General features: G+C 54.9%; 1 protein-coding gene across 2 annotated transcripts in view; it reads right to left on the bottom strand.

Moving 5' to 3' along the window:
• SCARB1 (scavenger receptor class B member 1) overlaps positions 1–18,789 on the bottom strand; it is a 69,225-nt gene that overhangs the window by 22,180 nt on the left and 28,256 nt on the right. For both annotated transcript variants that reach the window (XM_080821414.1, XM_080821415.1), the window contains exons 2-7: positions 11,386–11,543; positions 9,254–9,395; positions 6,024–6,227; positions 3,490–3,585; positions 2,442–2,557; positions 362–528 (exon numbers count right to left, since the gene is read on the bottom strand). In XM_080821414.1, coding sequence (XP_080677540.1) covers positions 362–528; positions 2,442–2,557; positions 3,490–3,585; positions 6,024–6,227; positions 9,254–9,395; positions 11,386–11,543 — 883 coding nt within the window. The remainder of the gene's footprint in view (positions 1–361; positions 529–2,441; positions 2,558–3,489; positions 3,586–6,023; positions 6,228–9,253; positions 9,396–11,385; positions 11,544–18,789) is intronic.

Below are 18,789 nucleotides of genomic sequence, written 5' to 3' on the forward strand. Positions count from 1 at the left end.
TGGCATTCTGGCGGCCTTCGGAGGGCAAACACAAGGATCGCCCCTCAAGCCTCCAGAGAAGAGCATAGCCTGCTGACGCCTGGCCTGACACCCGGCCGGAGGCCTGCGTGGGACTTGGGAACTGTTTAAGAGGACGCATTTACATCACTAAGCCACTGAGGATGTGGGAATTCCTGACAACCGCAACTGACTGACCTACACGGCATTATTTTTTTCTTTTCAGATTCTCTCTGCTGCCTTCTCTCTGGCCTAATGGGATTATGAAGAGTAAAGAGGCCAAGAGGCCAGAGATTACACAGACCAGGCAGGGACAGATCTCGGCATACCCACCCGTCCCCCTCCCACCGGAGACTGCACGTACTAAATCTGCAGGTGCTGATGTTCTGAATTCCGGACTCCAGGCATGGGCAGAAGCCCTCGTTGGGCGCGTAGACAGAGCCGTTGGCAAATAGGGTGCTGGGGGCCACGAAGCGATAGGTGGGGATGCCTTCAAACATCCCCGACTCCTTGTAGACCAGGTTCATGGACCTGCGGGAGACAGACGGGGGAGGGGAGCATGACACCCAGAACGTGGTGGCTGGACCAGTCCTGCCGGAACGTGACCCCGGCTGAGCCGCTTCCCCCCAACAGGCACCGCCGCCCCCCCGCCCCCCACCCCCGCTCAGCCCCCCGGGGGAGCTGCAGCCACCGTCTGTCTCCCTGGGAACTGCAACAGCCTCCTCATGGCTCTTCCTGCCTCCCGGCCCACGACCATCTGTTCTCCCCAAGCAGACCGTGCTTCAAAACGAGAACAGAGTATGTCACTTAAAACTGCAATTGCCTCCAGTGTCATCTGGGACAAGATCCGTCATCCTCTCCACGGCCCCACAGCTTCCGTGAGGTCCGGCCCCTGCTTGCCCTTTGTTGCACCCTATGGGCATCCTGGCGACTGCTCAGGCACACTCCCGCCTGCCCCTGGGCCTTTGTATGTGCTACGCCCTCCACGTTCACACATCAGACTGCCATTCTTCACGACGATGGGTGACTCCGCGGTCACTTCTCCTGAGGCTGAGGCGGCACGCTCCCCCACCCGGTTCACCCAGCTGTATTTCTCAAAGGTATACGGAAACTTGAACTTGGACTCTGGATTACAATGGTGCCGCCCTCCCCACCCCCTGCCACTGTCACACAGGACTCCAGAGCCCTTGGAAGGGGGCGCATGTGGGTGGGACGCGCTGTCAGCGCAGAATAAATTCCAGATTTCTACACTGGATAGAAAAAAAAATGTGAAACATCTCAGTAACACAGGGCACTGTTTATGCACTGAAACGGTAACATTTTGGATACAGTGGGTCAGGTAAAACCTGTCATTAAAGTTCATGTCACCGACTTCTTGTGCCTTTTTTTTTTAACACAGCTGCTCGAAAATTTAAGATTGCAGACAGGGACGGGCACCACGTTGGGAGTGGACAGCACCGGCCCAGACAATAGCCTTACGCAGCCGGAGAGGGTAACGTGATTGCGCAAGAGAACGTCCTTGTTTCCAGAAAACACCCGCTGAAGTATGGTGACCACCAGCTATCACTAGGCAGTCTAGGGACAGGGCACCTGGGGCCAAAAAGGAAACAACTCCCAAAACCAAGGGGAAGGGCACATTCTTGCTACTCTTCTCTGGGTCGAAATGTCTAATTCTAAAAAGTGAACATACGCCCCGCACGGGCACTTCAGGTTCCCTGACGCTGGCCTACACGTGTGTCTGCGTGAGTCTCCCCCCGCCCCAGTCAGGGTCAGGACGGAACAGGAGTGGGCCCACCACCCCCCACCACCCCCGGGCCGTGTCCGCAGCGCCTGACCCAGCCAGCCGCCACAGAGGTGTGCCGGGAAGGCGGAGGAGTCAGAGTTCACATCCGTGAATCCCCAAGTAAAGGATTTTTCCAGAGTGGCCCTAATGCAGCCGAGGGCCGGGCCGTACCTAGAGGCGGGCTCTAGGGTCCACGGTCTAGTCTCCCCTGCCCTGGGGCCCCTGGAATCCGTCAGCCCCAAGCAAGCCTCTGAGGCCACACTCTGGTCCTGCAAGGGTCGCAGGAGAGACGTCGAGAGCTCTCAGCAGCCGGGTGGACATGAGGGCAGCTGGGCAGATGCCCCAGGGGGCCCAGGCTTGCCTGATGCCCAGCAACCCCCGCGACCCGATGGTTTCTTGCCCGCCACCACCGCCGCCACCACGCCAAGCCCCACACTGCCAGGGGCCTCTCTGGGTCTTGCCAAAGCAGCACGAGCGGTTTGGCTCTTCGTGGCGCAACTGAGGACAATTCAGGACAGCGCCGAGGGCCAGCAAATACACAAAGAGCCAAACCGCTTCCCAAGGGCACGCCAAAAGCCGCTCGATTAGGCTCTGAGCGTCCACAGAGCTGATTTCCGCTGCTGGGAGGCCCTAGAAGGCCCCGGAACGTCCCAGCCATTACCTGCAGGCCTCGGGGCTGTAGAACTGCAGTGAGGTTTCCGGAGTCATGAACGGCGCCCACATCTGTCCCGAGGTCCCGTTGATCATGTTGCACTGATCAGAATGCCAGAAGCTGACCTGCGGGGAAGCGATGAGACCCGGCCGTTCAGTTCAGCCACGGCTCCCAGAAACGCGCTCTCGGGCACTGCACGCCCGACCTGGGGCACAGTTGAACAGCAAACCGGGGACGTCGCAGGGTCTCCCCTGGGAACGGTTACTGCCGGCTGCAAATGGGGACCTGGCCACCCTGAGCACGGATGGGAGCGTCCCTGGACCCCAGAGCCCAGGTCTTGGCAGCGGTCCCCATGGCGAGCGCCGGGGACGTGCGAGCGGCCCCGCGCACCTGCTCGCTCCTGGCCACGCTTAACGAGAAAAAGCAACAAAGGTGGAAAATGCAGGTTGCAGAACGATGTACGTAATATGATTTCATCGTGTTCAAAGAAGCAGCAAACCCACACGTTTCTCTGCGCACACACACGGGCGTGGAATGGGCCAAAGTGGACAGGAAGGTCATGCCCGATACCGCGCACCGTGGGTGCCTCTGTGCTCCAGGAAGCGGCAGGGCCGGGGTGGGAGGAGGTGCAAAGGGCACTTGAGATGTGTCCCTATTGTTTTTTTATGTGAATGTCTTCCCGTGATTCTCGGGTGTTTTGTTTTTGTTTTTACTCAGTAGTATCTTTCAATGCAATGGGTGGTTATATCATCAGTGTCGTATTTTTGAAGTGTTTTCGTAAATTAAGAACAAAAGGAAAGAAATAACTCACTTCCTGGTATACACTAGGCGCCAAATAAGTAGAGTTTCCATTCCCCACCCATCCATCGGGAACCAAGAGCTAGTTGAGCCCTAAGCACAGGTAGAACCCCCGACTCCGGGGGTCACATCACAGACGTGACCACCTTCCTGAGTTGCAACAGGGACAAGGGGCACAGTGCAGGTGACCAGCCGGGTGACCCCGCCCCCGCTGCGCCTGCCCAGCCCCGGAGAGGAGGGCCATCGCCCTTGCCCTCACCTTGCTGAGTCCGTTCCACTTGTCCACGAGGTGGATCCTGCTGAAGTCTTTGACCCCCGTGAACACGGTGAAGAGCCCCGAATCGGAGTTGTTGAGCTGTGGACGGCAACACAGACCAGCATGTTTAAGCCCCAGGACAGGGGCAAAGGCCCTGGGGCCTGGCCCTCAAACCCACCCATTTCGAGGCCATTCCCTGTTTCACCCAGAGCACAGGGGCCTCGATATCATGTTCACTGCTGCATCCCCGGTGCCTGGGGACCAAGAGGAGGAGGGCTTCCTAGAAGGGGGACTCCCTGGGTGGCAGCGTCCCTCCTAGGAAGCACCCCACCTTCCCTTCCTGACTCAAAGAGAGTCGGTTCTCCTCCCAGATGATAGCAGAATGACCCCCTCCCTGCAACTAAAAATGAAGTATGGCCATGTGACCTCTCCAATCAAGGAAAAAGAAGCAGATGGGGGCATGCCACTTCCGGGTGGAAAGTTTAGGACTAGCGCATGCACAGGTCACCGTTCCTTCTGCCACTGCGTAGGGGTCGTGGAAGCGTGTACCAAGCTGCTGCCTCCCTCAGCCTGGGTCCCTGAGTGACCAAAAAGAGCAGAGGGCCCCCTGGTCACCCACACGGACGTGGCATACAAACAAGGAATCATCTCACTGGTTCAAGCCGCTGACATTCTGGGGCTGCTTGTTACACAGCACGACCTGGTCTATCCTAACCAATACAGGACCCAAGGCTGGATCGGAAGCCCCAGGCTTCGGCGCCTTGAGGTTCTTTCCTAGAGACGGATGCCTCATTCATCGCAAAGACACGCAGAGCTTACAAACCACGGGGCAAAATCTAGAAGAACCGTGTTCCCCCTGAGGAGGCTGAGGAACGGAAAACATGTTAAGAACTCAGTAGGGTTGTTTACCAGCCAAATGGCGAAACAGATTACCAACTAGTTGGGCAAACAGGTTCCAGGGCAGGGACCAGTTCGAAGCCCTGCTCTGGCCTCCTAATGTCTGTGTCATGTCACCTGTCTATTCTGAGCTTCAAGAGGACAGTAACAGGAGCCTGGAGACAATGGAAGTGCGAAAAAGTGAGTGTGTCAACACTGTTAAGCAGTGTCTGAAAAATCGTAGGAACTCCAAATGCTACTCTTTATTAATATTATCAATAATAATAACAAAGGCTCCCCCAGAAGAGCACTAGAATAATAATCAGTATAGACAAAGTATATCAGAGACTGCCAGTTAGTATCCAAAATATCCTCCCCTCGCTCCTTCATAACAAAACCCAAACCTTACTCAGGGAATCAGCACAGCAGCTAAAAGGCTACATTTCTAAGGTGTGGCCACATGACTAAGTTTTGGCCAAAGGAAAGTAGAAATTGGTTTTCTCCCTCCCAAGGAGGGAGATAGCTGGGACATGCGGTTTTGTCCTCAACTCCCTTGCCTGCCTCTCCATCCCCAACCATCCCCATCTTCCTTCCTCTTGTGCTTCCTGGAATGTGGGTGTGCTAGCTGGTGCTTTAGCAGCCATACTGGGCCATGTGGTAACCTGGAGCACGAAAACCACACCGTAAGGACGGCAGAGCAGGGTAGAATTCTAGATTCCCGAAGGATATGAAGACGCCACGTCAACACTGGACAGTCACTGTTGGAATGTTATTTCAGGGTTTCCATTATACCCAAACATATATTATAAGGACGCTACTCACTTTGTAATAACTTTAATGTGTTTACAAGTTTACAAGATGCGTTCAAAGGAATCCTCTGTCACTCCAAACTTGCCAACTTATCCACAAACTCAGAACCCGTCATCCTGGTTAAAAATGTACTATCTATTGTGTGCCAAGTACAGAAACATAATTTCTCCTTCCGTTTCCCCCAAGACAGATCACGAGAGCCCAAAGGGGAGGCTGATTCTGGAGTAACCCAGAGGGCTCACCCAAACCTTTGGTGGAGGGAGCCACGATCAGGGGTCAGACTCTGCATCAGAGCCCAGCTACTACCAGGTGACCAGGGGTCAAGATCAAGAAAAACGCAGGCAGGGGCACCTGGGTGGCTCAGTCGGTTAAGCGTCTGCCTTCAACTCAGGTCATGATCCCGGGGTCTGGTGCTCGAGCCCCCTCGTCAGGCTCCCTGCTCAGAGGGGAGTCTGCCTCTCCTTCACCCTCTGCCCCTCTCCCTGCTCATGCGCTCTCTGTCTCTCTCACTCTTTCAAATAAATAAATAAATAAAATCTTAGAAAGGAAGAAACAAGGCAGCTCAGAGCAAGGTCATAGTTAACATCCTTGACGCCCCGCCCCAGCAGCCTCTCCCCCTTCTCCCGGCAGCAGCCCCCAGCAGTCCACCCTCAGCCGGATCACACCTTCTGAGCCTGGGTCAGGCTGTATCTCCATCTCTACCTCAAGTTTTCAGACATATGAGCCAATACGTTCTCTGTTTCTCTTAAGCCAGTCTGAGTTGGGTTTTCTGCCATTTATAACCCATCGCCCCCCTCCCCGATCCCAGCCCCCATTCCCAGGCCCCGGACCTGTTGCTGGGTCACGCTTACCTCTGCAAATAGCCCAAACTTGCCCTTGAAGGGAAACACGTTTGGGAGGTACTTGTTGATGAGGTGTATGAGGGGGTCGTCGTAACCCCACATGATCTCGCTTACAGTGCGGTTCATGAAGGCACGCTCCCCCAGCGTGCTGAACGCCAAGGTCATGATCAGCTTCATGCTCATGGGCTTATTCTCCATCATCATCGCCGCGGCCTGCAGAGCGAGGGGACGGCACGCGTTACAGGCTAGACACAACGGGTCCAAGCATCCTGGACTTTAAGCCAGGCCTGAGGCAGAGTTCATCAGGGGATATGCACATCAGGCCTAGGAAGGTCCCCGAAGATTCCCTAATCCTTCAGTAACCGGACCTCCTGTGCTGGTGGATTCAGGTGACGTCAACTCCATCCCCAGTTGCAGGGGCGGGCACGTGGCAGGCGCCTGGCCAATCAGAAATGTTCTTCCCTCCAGCTACAGTGACTGTCTTGAGAACGTGTAATGTGGCCCAGTCAGAGCCATAAGACATGGGAAACTTTCCCCTGGGGCTGTCAGGTAGCAAGGAGAGAGCTTCCTGCTGCCCTCTCTGAAGGCTGTATCCACCCTGAGGTCCACCAGAGCAGGGCACAGATCTGGGCAACCCGATTTGCACTCTAGATCAAGCCACACCTGAAACCTCACCCTTTCAGTAACATGAGCCCGTTAAGTTCCCTTTTTGCTTAGGCCAGTTTGGAGCACCCTTCATTGTCACCTTGCAACCAAAACAATCTTAAGGAATACTCAACTCCACTTTCTGATATCTCCCTCCCAAACACCAAGTGTCCCAAAGATCTGTTCTCCCCAATATCTACGTGCTGAGGATGCAGGTGAATTTATTTTCTAATTCCTCTTTGCTCTGGAGATACCATCTTGGCACTTGGTTTATTTTTTTGAAGGCACCTCATCCAAAAGCGGGAAAGTGAACACAGCCAGCGTTTCCTAAAACCTGGGCCAACGAGGTCTGGTTCCTTGGGAACTCACCAGGGGATCTCCTTACCATTATAATCATTTTTTAAAAGGGAACAAACACACGAATTTTTTTTTTAAATCACAAAAGAATTTTTAAATCACAATAGAATAAATGTCCCTCTCCAACCCCTGACCCTCCCGTTTGCAATCTTCTCCCTCAAGGCTACCTACTGCTATGGGCTCTTGGGTGTTCCTCTAGGGACACCCACACCTGAGACCAGCCAACTACGGTGCGTGGGCCAACGCCAGCCCACCACCCATTTTTGTACAGTCGGAGACCTAAGAATTTTTTTTTAATATATTTTCAAATAGGGACACCTGGGTGGCTCAGTGGGTTCAAGTCTCTGCCTTCAGCTCAGGTCATGATCTCAGGGTCCTAGGATCGAGCCCCACATCGGGCTCTCTGCTCAGCAGGGAGCCTGCTTCCCCCTCTCTCTCCCTGCCTGCCTCTGCCTACTTGTGATCTCTGTCTGTCAAGCAAATAAATAAAACCTTTAATAATATATACATATATTTTTTCAAATAGTTGGGGAAGTGAAAAAGACTGTTGGAAAAAACAGGAAAATTATATGAAACAAAGTTTTACTGGAACATCGCCACACCTGTTCCTTTGGGTTTGCATCTGACGGCTTTTGCATCGGCCGTTCCAACAGAGATCAGGTGGTCCTCAAAGCCTAACACATTTACTATCTGGCCCTTGACGGAAGTTTGCCCGCTCCGCTCGAAACATTAAAAAATGAGTAAATAAATAAATAAATAATACGGTGTAGCACCGTGCATGCATTCTGCACCTTGCCGTCCCTCACTTAGACCTCACGGCCCCCTCCGGGCCGTCCTGTAATAAATCACCACAATGAAAGACCACGGAGCAACCTCCAGGTTGTTCCTCGAAGCTTGCTCTGACAATGTTGCGGCACTGAATATCCTTGAGTGCAAACACCTTTTATCTGTGCGGTTCTACCAAGAGGACACATTCCTACAGACGAAATTTCTGAGGTCAAAGGCGTGTGCAACTTCTAGTCAACGCCACCCCCTTCCCGCTGCCCACACGGGTTCCGTGCGTCCAAGAGCACGCGAGAGCGTCTGTTTCTACGAATGCTCGTGCCGCCCGGGGCATGATCACGCAGTCTTTGCCAGCCTCGTCGGTGGGAGCAGGTGACTGCACTGGCAACACTCACGCATGGAGCTGGGGGGAGGGGTGCAGCTGTAAGTCTGCGAGGTGTGTTTATTCTTTCGTTCTGTCCGTCCAGTGGACTCGGCAGGCGAGCCCGCCTCGGATCCACAGTGCAGCCCAGCGCCAGCCCCAGGGTCAAGTGCTAACATAGCGTTAGCAAGAAGTTAACCCAACAGGCCTGAGGCCACTCTTTCTAGAAAGGTCTGCCAGCAAGGCTGGCCCTCAACCAGCATCCAGGCCCTGGAATTTCGAGGGAGCTCCCACCACTCTCTAACTGATGGGGGGAGGGCGGTGGCTCACGGGGTCTGCACCGTGTGTACAAACAGCACGCTTTACGCTGACCCCCTGCCTCCCTTCTGGGGATCTGGACTTTGGTACGTGCCAGGCGGAAGGTGCCTCTGTGACCACCCCCAATAAAAACCCTGGGCACGGAGTCTCTCAAGGCTTCCGTGGTGACAACCCTCCCCGGGCGCCGTCACGACTTGTTGCTGGGGGAATTAAGGGTGTCCTGTGCGGCTCCCCTGGGAGAAGACGCTGGAGGCGGGAACCTGGCCTCCACCCCACGCGCTTTCCCCCTCTGCTGTTTTTGCTTGTGCACCCTTCTGCTGTAATAAATCAGAGCCACAGGTGGGACGGTCCACTGTCCCTGAGCCCTGAGTCAGCAAGCCCACAGGTGGGCTCGGGGATCCCGGTGCACAGGGCCAAAGGTCCGTAAATCCAGCTACAGCTATGACTCTCACCTACGGAGCACGGAGGCCCTGCCTGCGAAGAGGCCAGACGAGGATGCGGCCTGGGGGAGCCCCGTGTAGTCCCCCACTAGTACCTCCCTGTGGAAAGTCTAGATTTGTAGACTCAGACGGGAAAGACAAGGACTTTGGCCGGTACCCCCAAACCAGAGACAGGAGGATTCACATGGGTTTAGGGTCCCGTAAACCACAGGCTGCCCCCATCCCTCTCCCTGCGGGGTGGCCCGTGCAAGGGGGACAGGCAGGACGAGAGATGGAAACCCCCAGGGACAGGGATGAGGGCCGGGATAAGGGACACAGCCAAGGGGCAACCTTACCAAGACCAGGATGTTGGGCATGACGATATAGTCGCTCTCCAGGCCACGGGACTTGTCGGGCTGGAACTGGAAGCTGCGATACTCGAGGAATGACACCGTGTCATTGTCATTGAAGGTGATGTTGCTCTTGTGCCTGAACTCCCTGCAGGCGGGGAAGTCGGTGATCAGCAGGCCCCAGTCGCACAGGGACAGGGCACCTGCCGGGAGCCCCGGGGCCCTCAGCTGCCTGCCCTCAGCCCACGGCGGGCCTCTGTGAGGTTCATCAGAGCTACCCCACAGAGCACCCAAATCCCGACACACCCCTCCCCCTGCCCAGGGGCCACCGTCCCTCACAGCAGCCTCCCCCATGCACGCGCCTGCTTCTCCGAGGGAGACGGCACAGCACGGTGGTTCGGAACGTGCACTCTGGAGACAGAGGGCCCAGGCTACCGACCTGTCTCCATCACTTACTACCAGGGCCTCCATTTTCCCATCTATAAAATGGGGGTGATAACAAGCCCCATTCTGTAGGGCTGTGGTGAGCCCTGAGTGGGTCACCCCATGTCAAGCCACCAAGCAGCGGCCCGCGGCACAGAAGGCACCGCACAAGTCTCAGCGGCTTTACGCCGCTGCCGCCATTATTCCTGCTGGTCTGCTATCCATTCTCCACAAAATAGCCAGAGAATCTTCGAAAAGGAGAAATCAGATCATGTCCTTCTTTCCCCGACAGCCCTCCTCTGCATACAGGATCAAATCAAGCTCCTCAACGTGGCCTCCGAGATCCTCACCAACGACCTGTCCAACGCTCAGGCCTCCTCTCGGCCACCTTCCCCCTCACTCATACCACGCCAGCCACTCAGGGCTCCTCCTTCCCAGACTACCAGACTCTGCCTGCCTCAGGGCCTTTGCACCAGCTGCCAGCTCTACCTGGGGGGCCCCCTACATCTTCACACAGTGGCACCTCCCTCTCACCACCCACGTTTAGGGGAGTGTCCCCTTGGCAGAGGTCCTCCATGACCCTCCAGTTAGACCAACCCTGCCCACGCTCCTGCCTCCGGCACCCTCCATGCTTCCCCATCCTCGCTCTCACCACACTTATGGCCACCTGATGTGTCCATGAGTTTACTCTCTCCCATCGATGTCAGCTCTCTGGGGCGGGGGCTTGGGTCTGCCTTTAATAGGGACTGGCACAGTGCCTAGTCCACAGGAGGTGCCCAGTAAATGCTTCCGGAATGAAGAAATAAACATGAACTTTGGCAAGCCAGGCCCAGCTCTAACACAGATGCCTTCCACGGACGAGCCTGGCAGGGACGGGAGTTCTGTGACAGGGGCCATCCCCGAGGGCAAAATGGGCAGGAGCCGGGAATCGGGCCTTATCCCGGAATAGTCCTCCCTCATCTCTCGGAAACCTGCTCCGCTCTCCCAAAGACCATGATCCAGCGAAGGGGCCGTGGCAGGTGTGGTAAGAACACGCCAGCAGCAAATGTTTACAGGGCGCTCACTGCGTGCCAGGCTCTGTGCTAGGGGCTTCCCACTACCTCATCCAGTCCTCACAACCACCCCATGGTGGAGACTGTCATCCCCAGTTTACAGATGGGGAAACTAAGGCCCGGGGAAGGAATTCCCCTTGCCTGCAACCACAAAGCCACAGTTTTTTGGTTTTTTTTTTTTAAGATTTTATTTATTTATTTGACAGGGAGAGACAGTGAGAGAGGGAACACGAGCAGGAGGAGTGGGAGAGGGAGAAGCAGGCTTCCCGCTGAGCCCGGCGCCCAATGCGGGGCTCGATCCCAGGACCCTGGGATCACGACCAGACCCGAAGGTAGCTGCTTAATGACAGCCACCCAGGTGCCCCCAGAAAGCCACAGTTTAAACCCAAGAGATAACCTAGCGATTCACAGACCTGTACCCCTGGGGATAAAAATACATTATATGTTTATTAAAATAAAAAAAAATAAAATAAAAAAAACCCAAGAGATCACTTTGCACAGTGCACGGTCTCAACCACAAGAACACGGGATTGGGGAAAGCAGACTGACCCTGAGCAAACCCCCCCACTCCTGGGGGCCTCAGTTTCCTCATCTATAAAATAGGGTCCAAACCCGCTAAGACGGCCCACCTGGGAGGCCCAGTCCAGCCCTCTCCGTCCTCACCTGTACACGTAGGGCCCGCGCTCCCGCACCTGCGGCTTCTCCCCCAGGAGGATGGCGTCGGGGTTGACGATGTCGAAGAAGTAGATGGACAGGTAGAAGGGGACGGGGATCTCCTTCCACATGTTGAAGGACAGGCTACTGGGGTCGATGCGCACATTCTGCAGGGGGCAAAACAAAGACGCCCGTGAGGAGGGTGAGCGGGGCCACCGCCAGGGCCCACCCCACCACGCGGCTAGAACGGCTGCCCAGAGCCGGCCTGCACGGCTCAGTCCCACTGGCATGTCAGGGGATGGTCCCCAGGTGGAGAGAAACCTCTCCACACACGCTGCTCCCCCCGAGGGTCAGTCCACAGAGAACATATCCCAGCTTCTACTTTTGTAAACGTGTTCTAGTAAGAGTAGCCTAATCAGAGACCAGGAGGTAGCTTGGGCGGGACTCCAGGAATATGGGCTCCATGTGGCCAAATGTATCATTCATTCATTCAATAAACGTTTACTGAGCACCTACCATATGCCAGGCACTCTTCCAAGGGCTAGGGGTAAAAGAATGAACAAGACAGACCCCGTTCCCCAACTCTGCGGGGTCTCTAATCTAGCAAGGGAAAGGCAGGTATTAAACAGGAAGGTACAATGTGTGCTGTGTGAGAGGCAGGGATGGGGAGGGGGACTTGCAACTTCAAACAGAGTAGTCACAAGGGGGAAACACAAGCAAAGATAGAACGAAAACACACACACACACACACACACACACACACACAAAAGGCAGTGAGGGGAACACAAGGATTTGGTGGTGGGGGGTAATCCCCATAGAAGCAAGGCCAGTGCAAAGGCCCTGAGGCAGGGTGGTGCTGAGACAGAGCGGAAGAAAACAGGTCTGCAGCCTATCAGATACACTGGCCTCTCATCCCTGCCTGGCTCTTCAGCTCTGCAAGTCCCTGTGTCACAGGGAGGTGCCCCCAGGACCACCCAATCCTCCCCTCCCCAACCTGGCCTGGCCGCATCACGGGCACCACAAGGCTCAAAGCCTGGGTGGGGCAGAGTGCCCCAGCCCATCAGATAGACACCCGATACCACAGAGTGAGGTGTACAGGGTAGCTTACATCACCTCCCATGTTCCTTTGAACACGGCCTTCCAGAACAAAGCCAGACACCTCTACTGTCCCCAAACAGCCAAAACCAATGGGCAGAGGCTCCGGCGGGGAGGCAGAAGATAGGAGTTGCCTGGTGCAGCTCAGCCCCATGTCCCCAGCCAGCAGACTCTGGGAAGGAGTGGATCTGGAGGCAGCTAGACCCCAAAGCCACATGGGCAAGACAATCCCCTCCTGAGCCTCAGTTTCCCCATCTATACAATGGGCGCCAGTAGCCTCAGCCATTCCTCATTTCACCAACATGACATTTAAATGAAAAAAAGCTGAATTCATCGCCAAGAATAAAAAAACGGAAGACGTCCCATAAAATCCGGATCCAGGGTATCATAATAATAATTCATTGATCAACACATCTTCCTACCGGCCATGGAAGCCGCACGATCTCGCTCTTACAACCTGAGCCTCTAACACATGCAAATAAAAGCGACTGATAAACGTGATGTGAACAAAGCAGTAAAGAATCTGTGGGATCACGGTATTGTTTCAATAGCAGCAATTCGTTTTTCGAAATCGAGCACACCCCGGAGCCAACCTAAGACACACCTCGGCTCACCGGCCACACCTTTGCCACACCTGCTGGCACTTCACCCGCCTGATCTCCCAGAGGAAGGTGACCTCCTGTGTCTCTAAGGGGGAAACCGAGGCGCGGCGCGGCTGGGTGGCTTTCCCCCGGCCCCACACAGCAGGTCCAACACCAGGACCCTCCAGGCCCCATGGGCATAGGCTTGGCGCGTGGAATTCAACCTCAGGCGCGAGGCTGCTGGGCAGGAGTGCGGTCGACCCAGGACAGAAATCCTCAAATTTTCAACAGGGGCATGGGGAGGAGCGACAGAGGGAGGTGGTCCCGTCACGCCTTCTCCGCCACCCCCTCCCCACTGAAAAGACACACAGAGGGCTAGTAACTAGGGGTCGGCCACCTGTCCTGGCTTCCACCAGCAACTCCGCCAGGAGGAAACGCGACTTCCGTCCCAGTTCCTTTTTGTGTGTGTGTGTGTGTGTGTGTGTGTGTGTGTATGATAAAAACACATAAGGTAAGATCTACCCTCTTAGCAAATATTTGAGCCTCGGACGCAGTCTTGTTAAGTGGCGACACTCTGGGGGTCAGTAGATCTCTGGGCTTACTTGTCTTGCATAACTAAAACAATCATAGCGATCACTCGGAGAGTTTGGGAGGTGATGGGTATCTTCACACGTAGACTGCAGGGACGGTTCCCAGGGTGTCTACTTATCTGCAAACTCATCCAGTTGTATACATTAAATATGGGGAGGGGGTTTTTTTTAAGATTTTTTTTTAAGATTTTATTATTTATTTGACAGACCAAGATCACAAGTCGGCAGAAAGGCAGGAAGAGAGAGAGGAAGGAAAGCAGGCTCCCCACTGAGCAGAGAGCCCAATGAGGGGCTCGATCCCAGGACCCTGAGATCATGACCTGAGCCGAAGGCAGAGGCTTAACCCACTGAGCCACCCAGGTGCCCCTGGACAGTTTTTTTAAAATGTCAATCATGCCTCAACTAAGTGGTTTTTAAAAAGACAGTTTCTGGGGCGCCCCGGTGGCTCAGTTGGTTGGGCGTCTGCCTTCAGCTCAGATCATGATCCCAGGGTCCTTGGATCGAGTCCCGAATCGGACTCCCTCCTCAGTGGGGAGCCTGCTTCTCCCTCTGCCTCTGCCTCTCTCTCTGTCTCTCACGAATAAATAAATAAAATCATTTAAAAAAACACACACAAGAGATTCTTTTGAAAACATACATAAGGGCGCCTGGATGGCTCAATGGGTGAAGCCTCTGCCTTCCGCTCAGGTCATGATCTCAGGGTCCTTGGATCTAGCCCCGCATTCGGCTCTCTGCTCAGCGGAGAGCCTGCTTCCCCCTCTCTCTCTGCCTGCCTCTCTGCCTACTTGTGATTTCTCTGTGTGTCAAATAAATAAATAAAATCTTTTAAAAAATACACAAATGTTTAAAATAAACAAATAAATAAATATAAATAGATAAAATTTATTTATTTAACAGAGAGGGAGCACAAGCAGGGGGAGTGGGCGAGGAAGAAGCAGGTTCCCCACTGAGCGGGGAGCCCGATGCAGGGCTGGATCCCAGGACCCTGGGATCATGACCTGAGCCGAAGGCAGACGCTGAACAACTGAACCATCCAGGTGCCCCAAGTGTACAACTCTTGATTTCAGCTCAGTTGTGATCTTAGGGTCCTGAGAGGGGACCCTGCGTCGGGCTCTGTGCTCAGTGGGGAGCCTACTTAGGATTCTCTCTCCCTCTCCCCGTCCCACGTGTCCACTCGCTCTCACTCTCTCTCAAAATATAAATAAAATAAAATAAAATAAAACAAAACAAAACAGAAGAGTTTCCAGTTCCTGCCTCGATCCCCAGCCCTGATTCTCAGCTGGACCTAGAGACGTCCTCAGAACTCCGGAATCCCTCCTCCACTCTCCAGCTCACTCTGCTTTGGGGACAAACCACGGCCAGAGAAATGTGTCACCAGATAAAGCCAGGTTTCCCTCTCTCTCTCCAAGAGAAGGGGCTTCCAGGATCTGGGGGGTCCACCCTCTTCACTGGGCACCCGCTCATATCGAGTATTCAACGACCCAGCCCTGCCCTCTGGCTGGGTGACCGTGGATTAAGTCACCAGTCCTCTGTGAGCCTCAGTCTTCTCATCCACAAAATGAGCACGATGACAGAGCTGGTGTGAGGCTGAAATGAGTTTGTTCAGGTGAAGTGCTTAGAGCAGGGTATGGCAGAGCCCCGGGAGTCTGGGAGTCCCCTGGCTTGAAGTGACTGACCCCGACTCCTCCCCGGCGCTGTCAGTGCCCCACCCCCACCCGCAGGTGGGAACAGACTTTGCACTGATTTTGATCTGCGTCTGAGAGACGACCGGACCAAGCAGCTGATTAGACAGCACTGCCCGCGAGGCTCGCGGCCTTTCACCTGATAGAGCTGACTTTATCCCCACCCCCTCCCCCAAGGTCAAAGACCACGGCCCGGAACACAAAGACTGGAAGAGATGGCCAACGTGAGCCCTCGCAGGACGCCACTGCCTCTCCTCCCACCGGACCCTCCGAGCCCGTTCCCGGACGGTCAGCAGGGCTGCCTGGAAGAGGGAATGTGGGAGCCGAGCGCCGGAGAAGGGAGTTGGACTTGGCCAGGGAAAGACGATGGGGAGGGAATTCCTGGCAGGGCTGCAGCCTGTGACCCGGCCAGGAAACTGTGGCTCCCTAAATGCCCATCAATAACAAATATGGTCTCAAAACATGTTTTAAAACAACTTCGGTGTCCCTCGACAGATATATAAACCGCCACATAACGAAACAACGGGGGGCACTGCTCTATCACAAACGGAACAGGCTGCTGGTCAGTCCGCCCCCGGCGGGAGCCTCCAGGGCACAATGCTAAGGAACAAAAGCCCAAGCAAAGCAAACAGCGACGCACTGCCTGAGTCTGGCCACAGGACATCTGGAAAAAGGAAAACCAAAGGGACAGAAACCAGATCAGTGGTGGCCGCAGGGCTCGGGTGGAGGTAGGCAACCAACTGCAAAACGGCATCAAGAGACTATTTGGGGGGCGCCTGGGTGGCCCAGTCGTCAGGCGTCTGCCTTTGGCTCAGGTCATGATCCCAGGGTCCTGGGATCGAGCCCCGTATCGGGCTCCCTGCTCAGCGGGAAGCCTGCTTTTCCCTCTCCCACTCCCTCTGCTTGTGTTCCCTCTCTCACTATGTCTCTCTGTCAAATAAATAAATAAAATCTTTAAAAAAAAAGAGAGAGAGAGAAAAGGCATCAGGCTGCACACTTAAAAAGGAGGAACGTTCTCAATGAACCGTGAAAACATGCTACAATTTCTTGACGGTTTAATGATGTACGATTCACATACCATACAATTCACCCACTTCCTAGGGTCTAATTCAAGGATGTGGATGTGCGTGCAGAACTGTGCAAACAGCACCACGGTCAAAGCCCGGAACACACTCATCACCCCCAAACCAGACCCCATGCCCACTAGCAGTCACGTCGCTCCCCCAGCCCCTGGCACACGCCTGCGTCTACTTTCTGTCTCCACGGATTTGCCTTTTTTTCCAATACACAGAAGCATCCGATACGAGTCGTCCGTTTACATCCACATCACCCAATTTCTTAAAACAGGAAGAGGTGCAAGAGAGACCCCACGGGGCTTCTCTCCCCGGGCATGATGTTTCCAAGCTGTGTCCATAACACGCCCACTTTTCAACTTTTATCAAATGTCTACACCTCCCTTGTACAACCAAAAATCAAGAGACAGAACGTTTTCATCACACCTGTTAAAAGGCGTGTGTGTGGTGAGCACACCTGTGCTCACCGCGATCCGAGGACGTGACTCAGTCTTCATGGGGAAGGCGGTCCACACACGGATGAAGCCGGAGGACAGTACGCCGAGTGACGGGAGCCAGTCACAGGACAGAAGCTGTGAGTCCGCTAACACGAGGTCCACAGAGACTCGGAATTCCTATGCTCTCCCCTCCCGGCAGCGAGATGCGGGCCCCCGCCCACCCCCACCATTCCGCAGCCCACTCGGAGCTGGGCTTCTGCACCCGCCCCAGCAGAAGAACGGACCAGACCTGCTGGGGGAAGTCGCAAAGACGTGAGTGAAAAGAGACAAGCTGCAGAAAGACGCAGTCGGTCAGGCCTCTTTATAGGAATTTGTCAAACATACAAACTAATGTGCCACCTTTGATGTCTTGAAAATAAAACGAACACAAAAGCTGCCATCTTAATAGTGGCCTGGTCTGGCCCCTGTGGCCTCTCTGGGCCTTGCATCCGCCCCATCCCTGTCATTCACTCAGTCCCGTCACTGGCGCCCTGCTGTCCCGTATATATACAAACTCCTGCCCCAGGACCTTTGCACTTTCTGCCTCTAATGTTCTTCCCAAGGTGGCCATATAGGCAAATCTCTCATCTGATCCACCCTAAAACTCCCTTTCACCTGCTGTGTTTCCCATGGTCCTTGTCACCTATAATTACATCTACTGTCCTCTGTCTCCCTGCTGGGTCAGAGCCTCACAAGGACAGCACCTTCACCGGCTTTGCTCATTGATTCCCTGCTTGGTACCCAGCAGACACTCCGCACCTTTGTGCGGAGCCAACAAGACGTGTGAACTCTGGAATAACTAATACCGACTTGGAAATGTCCGGAGAGTGGTTATCGGCTTCCTCCTTTGAATATGTTTTAAATAGCTCCTACTTGAGAGAGTTGTTGTTTTTTTTTAGTACACAGAGAGCACGGCCTATTTGGGACCCAGCTTGGGCTGGAGCAGCAGTTCAGGGGACACAGGACGGCAAAAATGACAATGTCACATACATTACCTTTTAGCTATCAGTCTATGTTTCAATTAAGTCAATCTTTAAAATTACAAATGTGGTAAAATTCTCTGGCTTCGTGAGCTGCAACCTCACAGCCAGCCCCCCTCCATCCAAGGGTGGTCTCCCCAGGCTGCCCCCGTCTCCTCCCCAGGCTGGGCAGGGAGGAGACCCAGACACTGCCCAGGGAGGGACAGAACAGCAGTCGCAACGTGGAGATGGGGAGCGGTGGTCAGTCCTGCCTTTCAGAGAGGCCTGGGAGGGCGGCGGGGGGGTGGGGAGGGGTGGGGGCAGGGATCCTGGGTCAGCCCTGCCCTTCACAGAGAGGCTCAGGGAAGGCCCGAAGAGGCCCGGGATTCACACGCCTGCTGCTCCGGGGAGCTAAGCCCTCCGGGCGGGCCTCCAGCACGTGGCTGGGATAAGCCGTGAGCAGGGAGCAGGCAGAGGCTGAGAGGGGCCTCGTGACTCCCAGAAGCCTTCACTGTCCCTTGGCTACCCGTGGCGAAAGCATGTGACCTCAGTCAGAGACCAGAAAATCATTTCCCACCAGATCCCAAGAGCCGGGAAGTCCGAGACCCCGGCGAACACCACACTCGGGAACCCTCACCCGGCACCCCTCGCTGGCCGGGAGGCCTCCGAGTTCCCCCGGGGCTGCTCTAACAACGTCACACCTGGGGCCGGGGTGAGGGAGGGCTCCTCACCTTAATTTCATCCGCAAAAACCCTATTTTCAAATAAGGTTACATTCACGGGCACCAGGAGTTAGAACTCGGGACACATCTTTTTTGCGGGGGGGGGGGGGTTGTGGGCACTACTGAGCCCAATACAGGGGCTAAGGCCAAGGTAAAGCTAAGCAACTAGAGTGTCACTCGAACCCACACCCAGCCGGCTTGGCATCCTGGCCCAAAGCTCCCAGGGCCGATCCGCA

Source organism: Martes martes, assembly GCF_963455335.1.
Source record: "Martes martes genome assembly, chromosome: 13".
In the NCBI taxonomy this organism is placed as follows: domain Eukaryota; kingdom Metazoa; phylum Chordata; class Mammalia; order Carnivora; family Mustelidae; genus Martes; species Martes martes.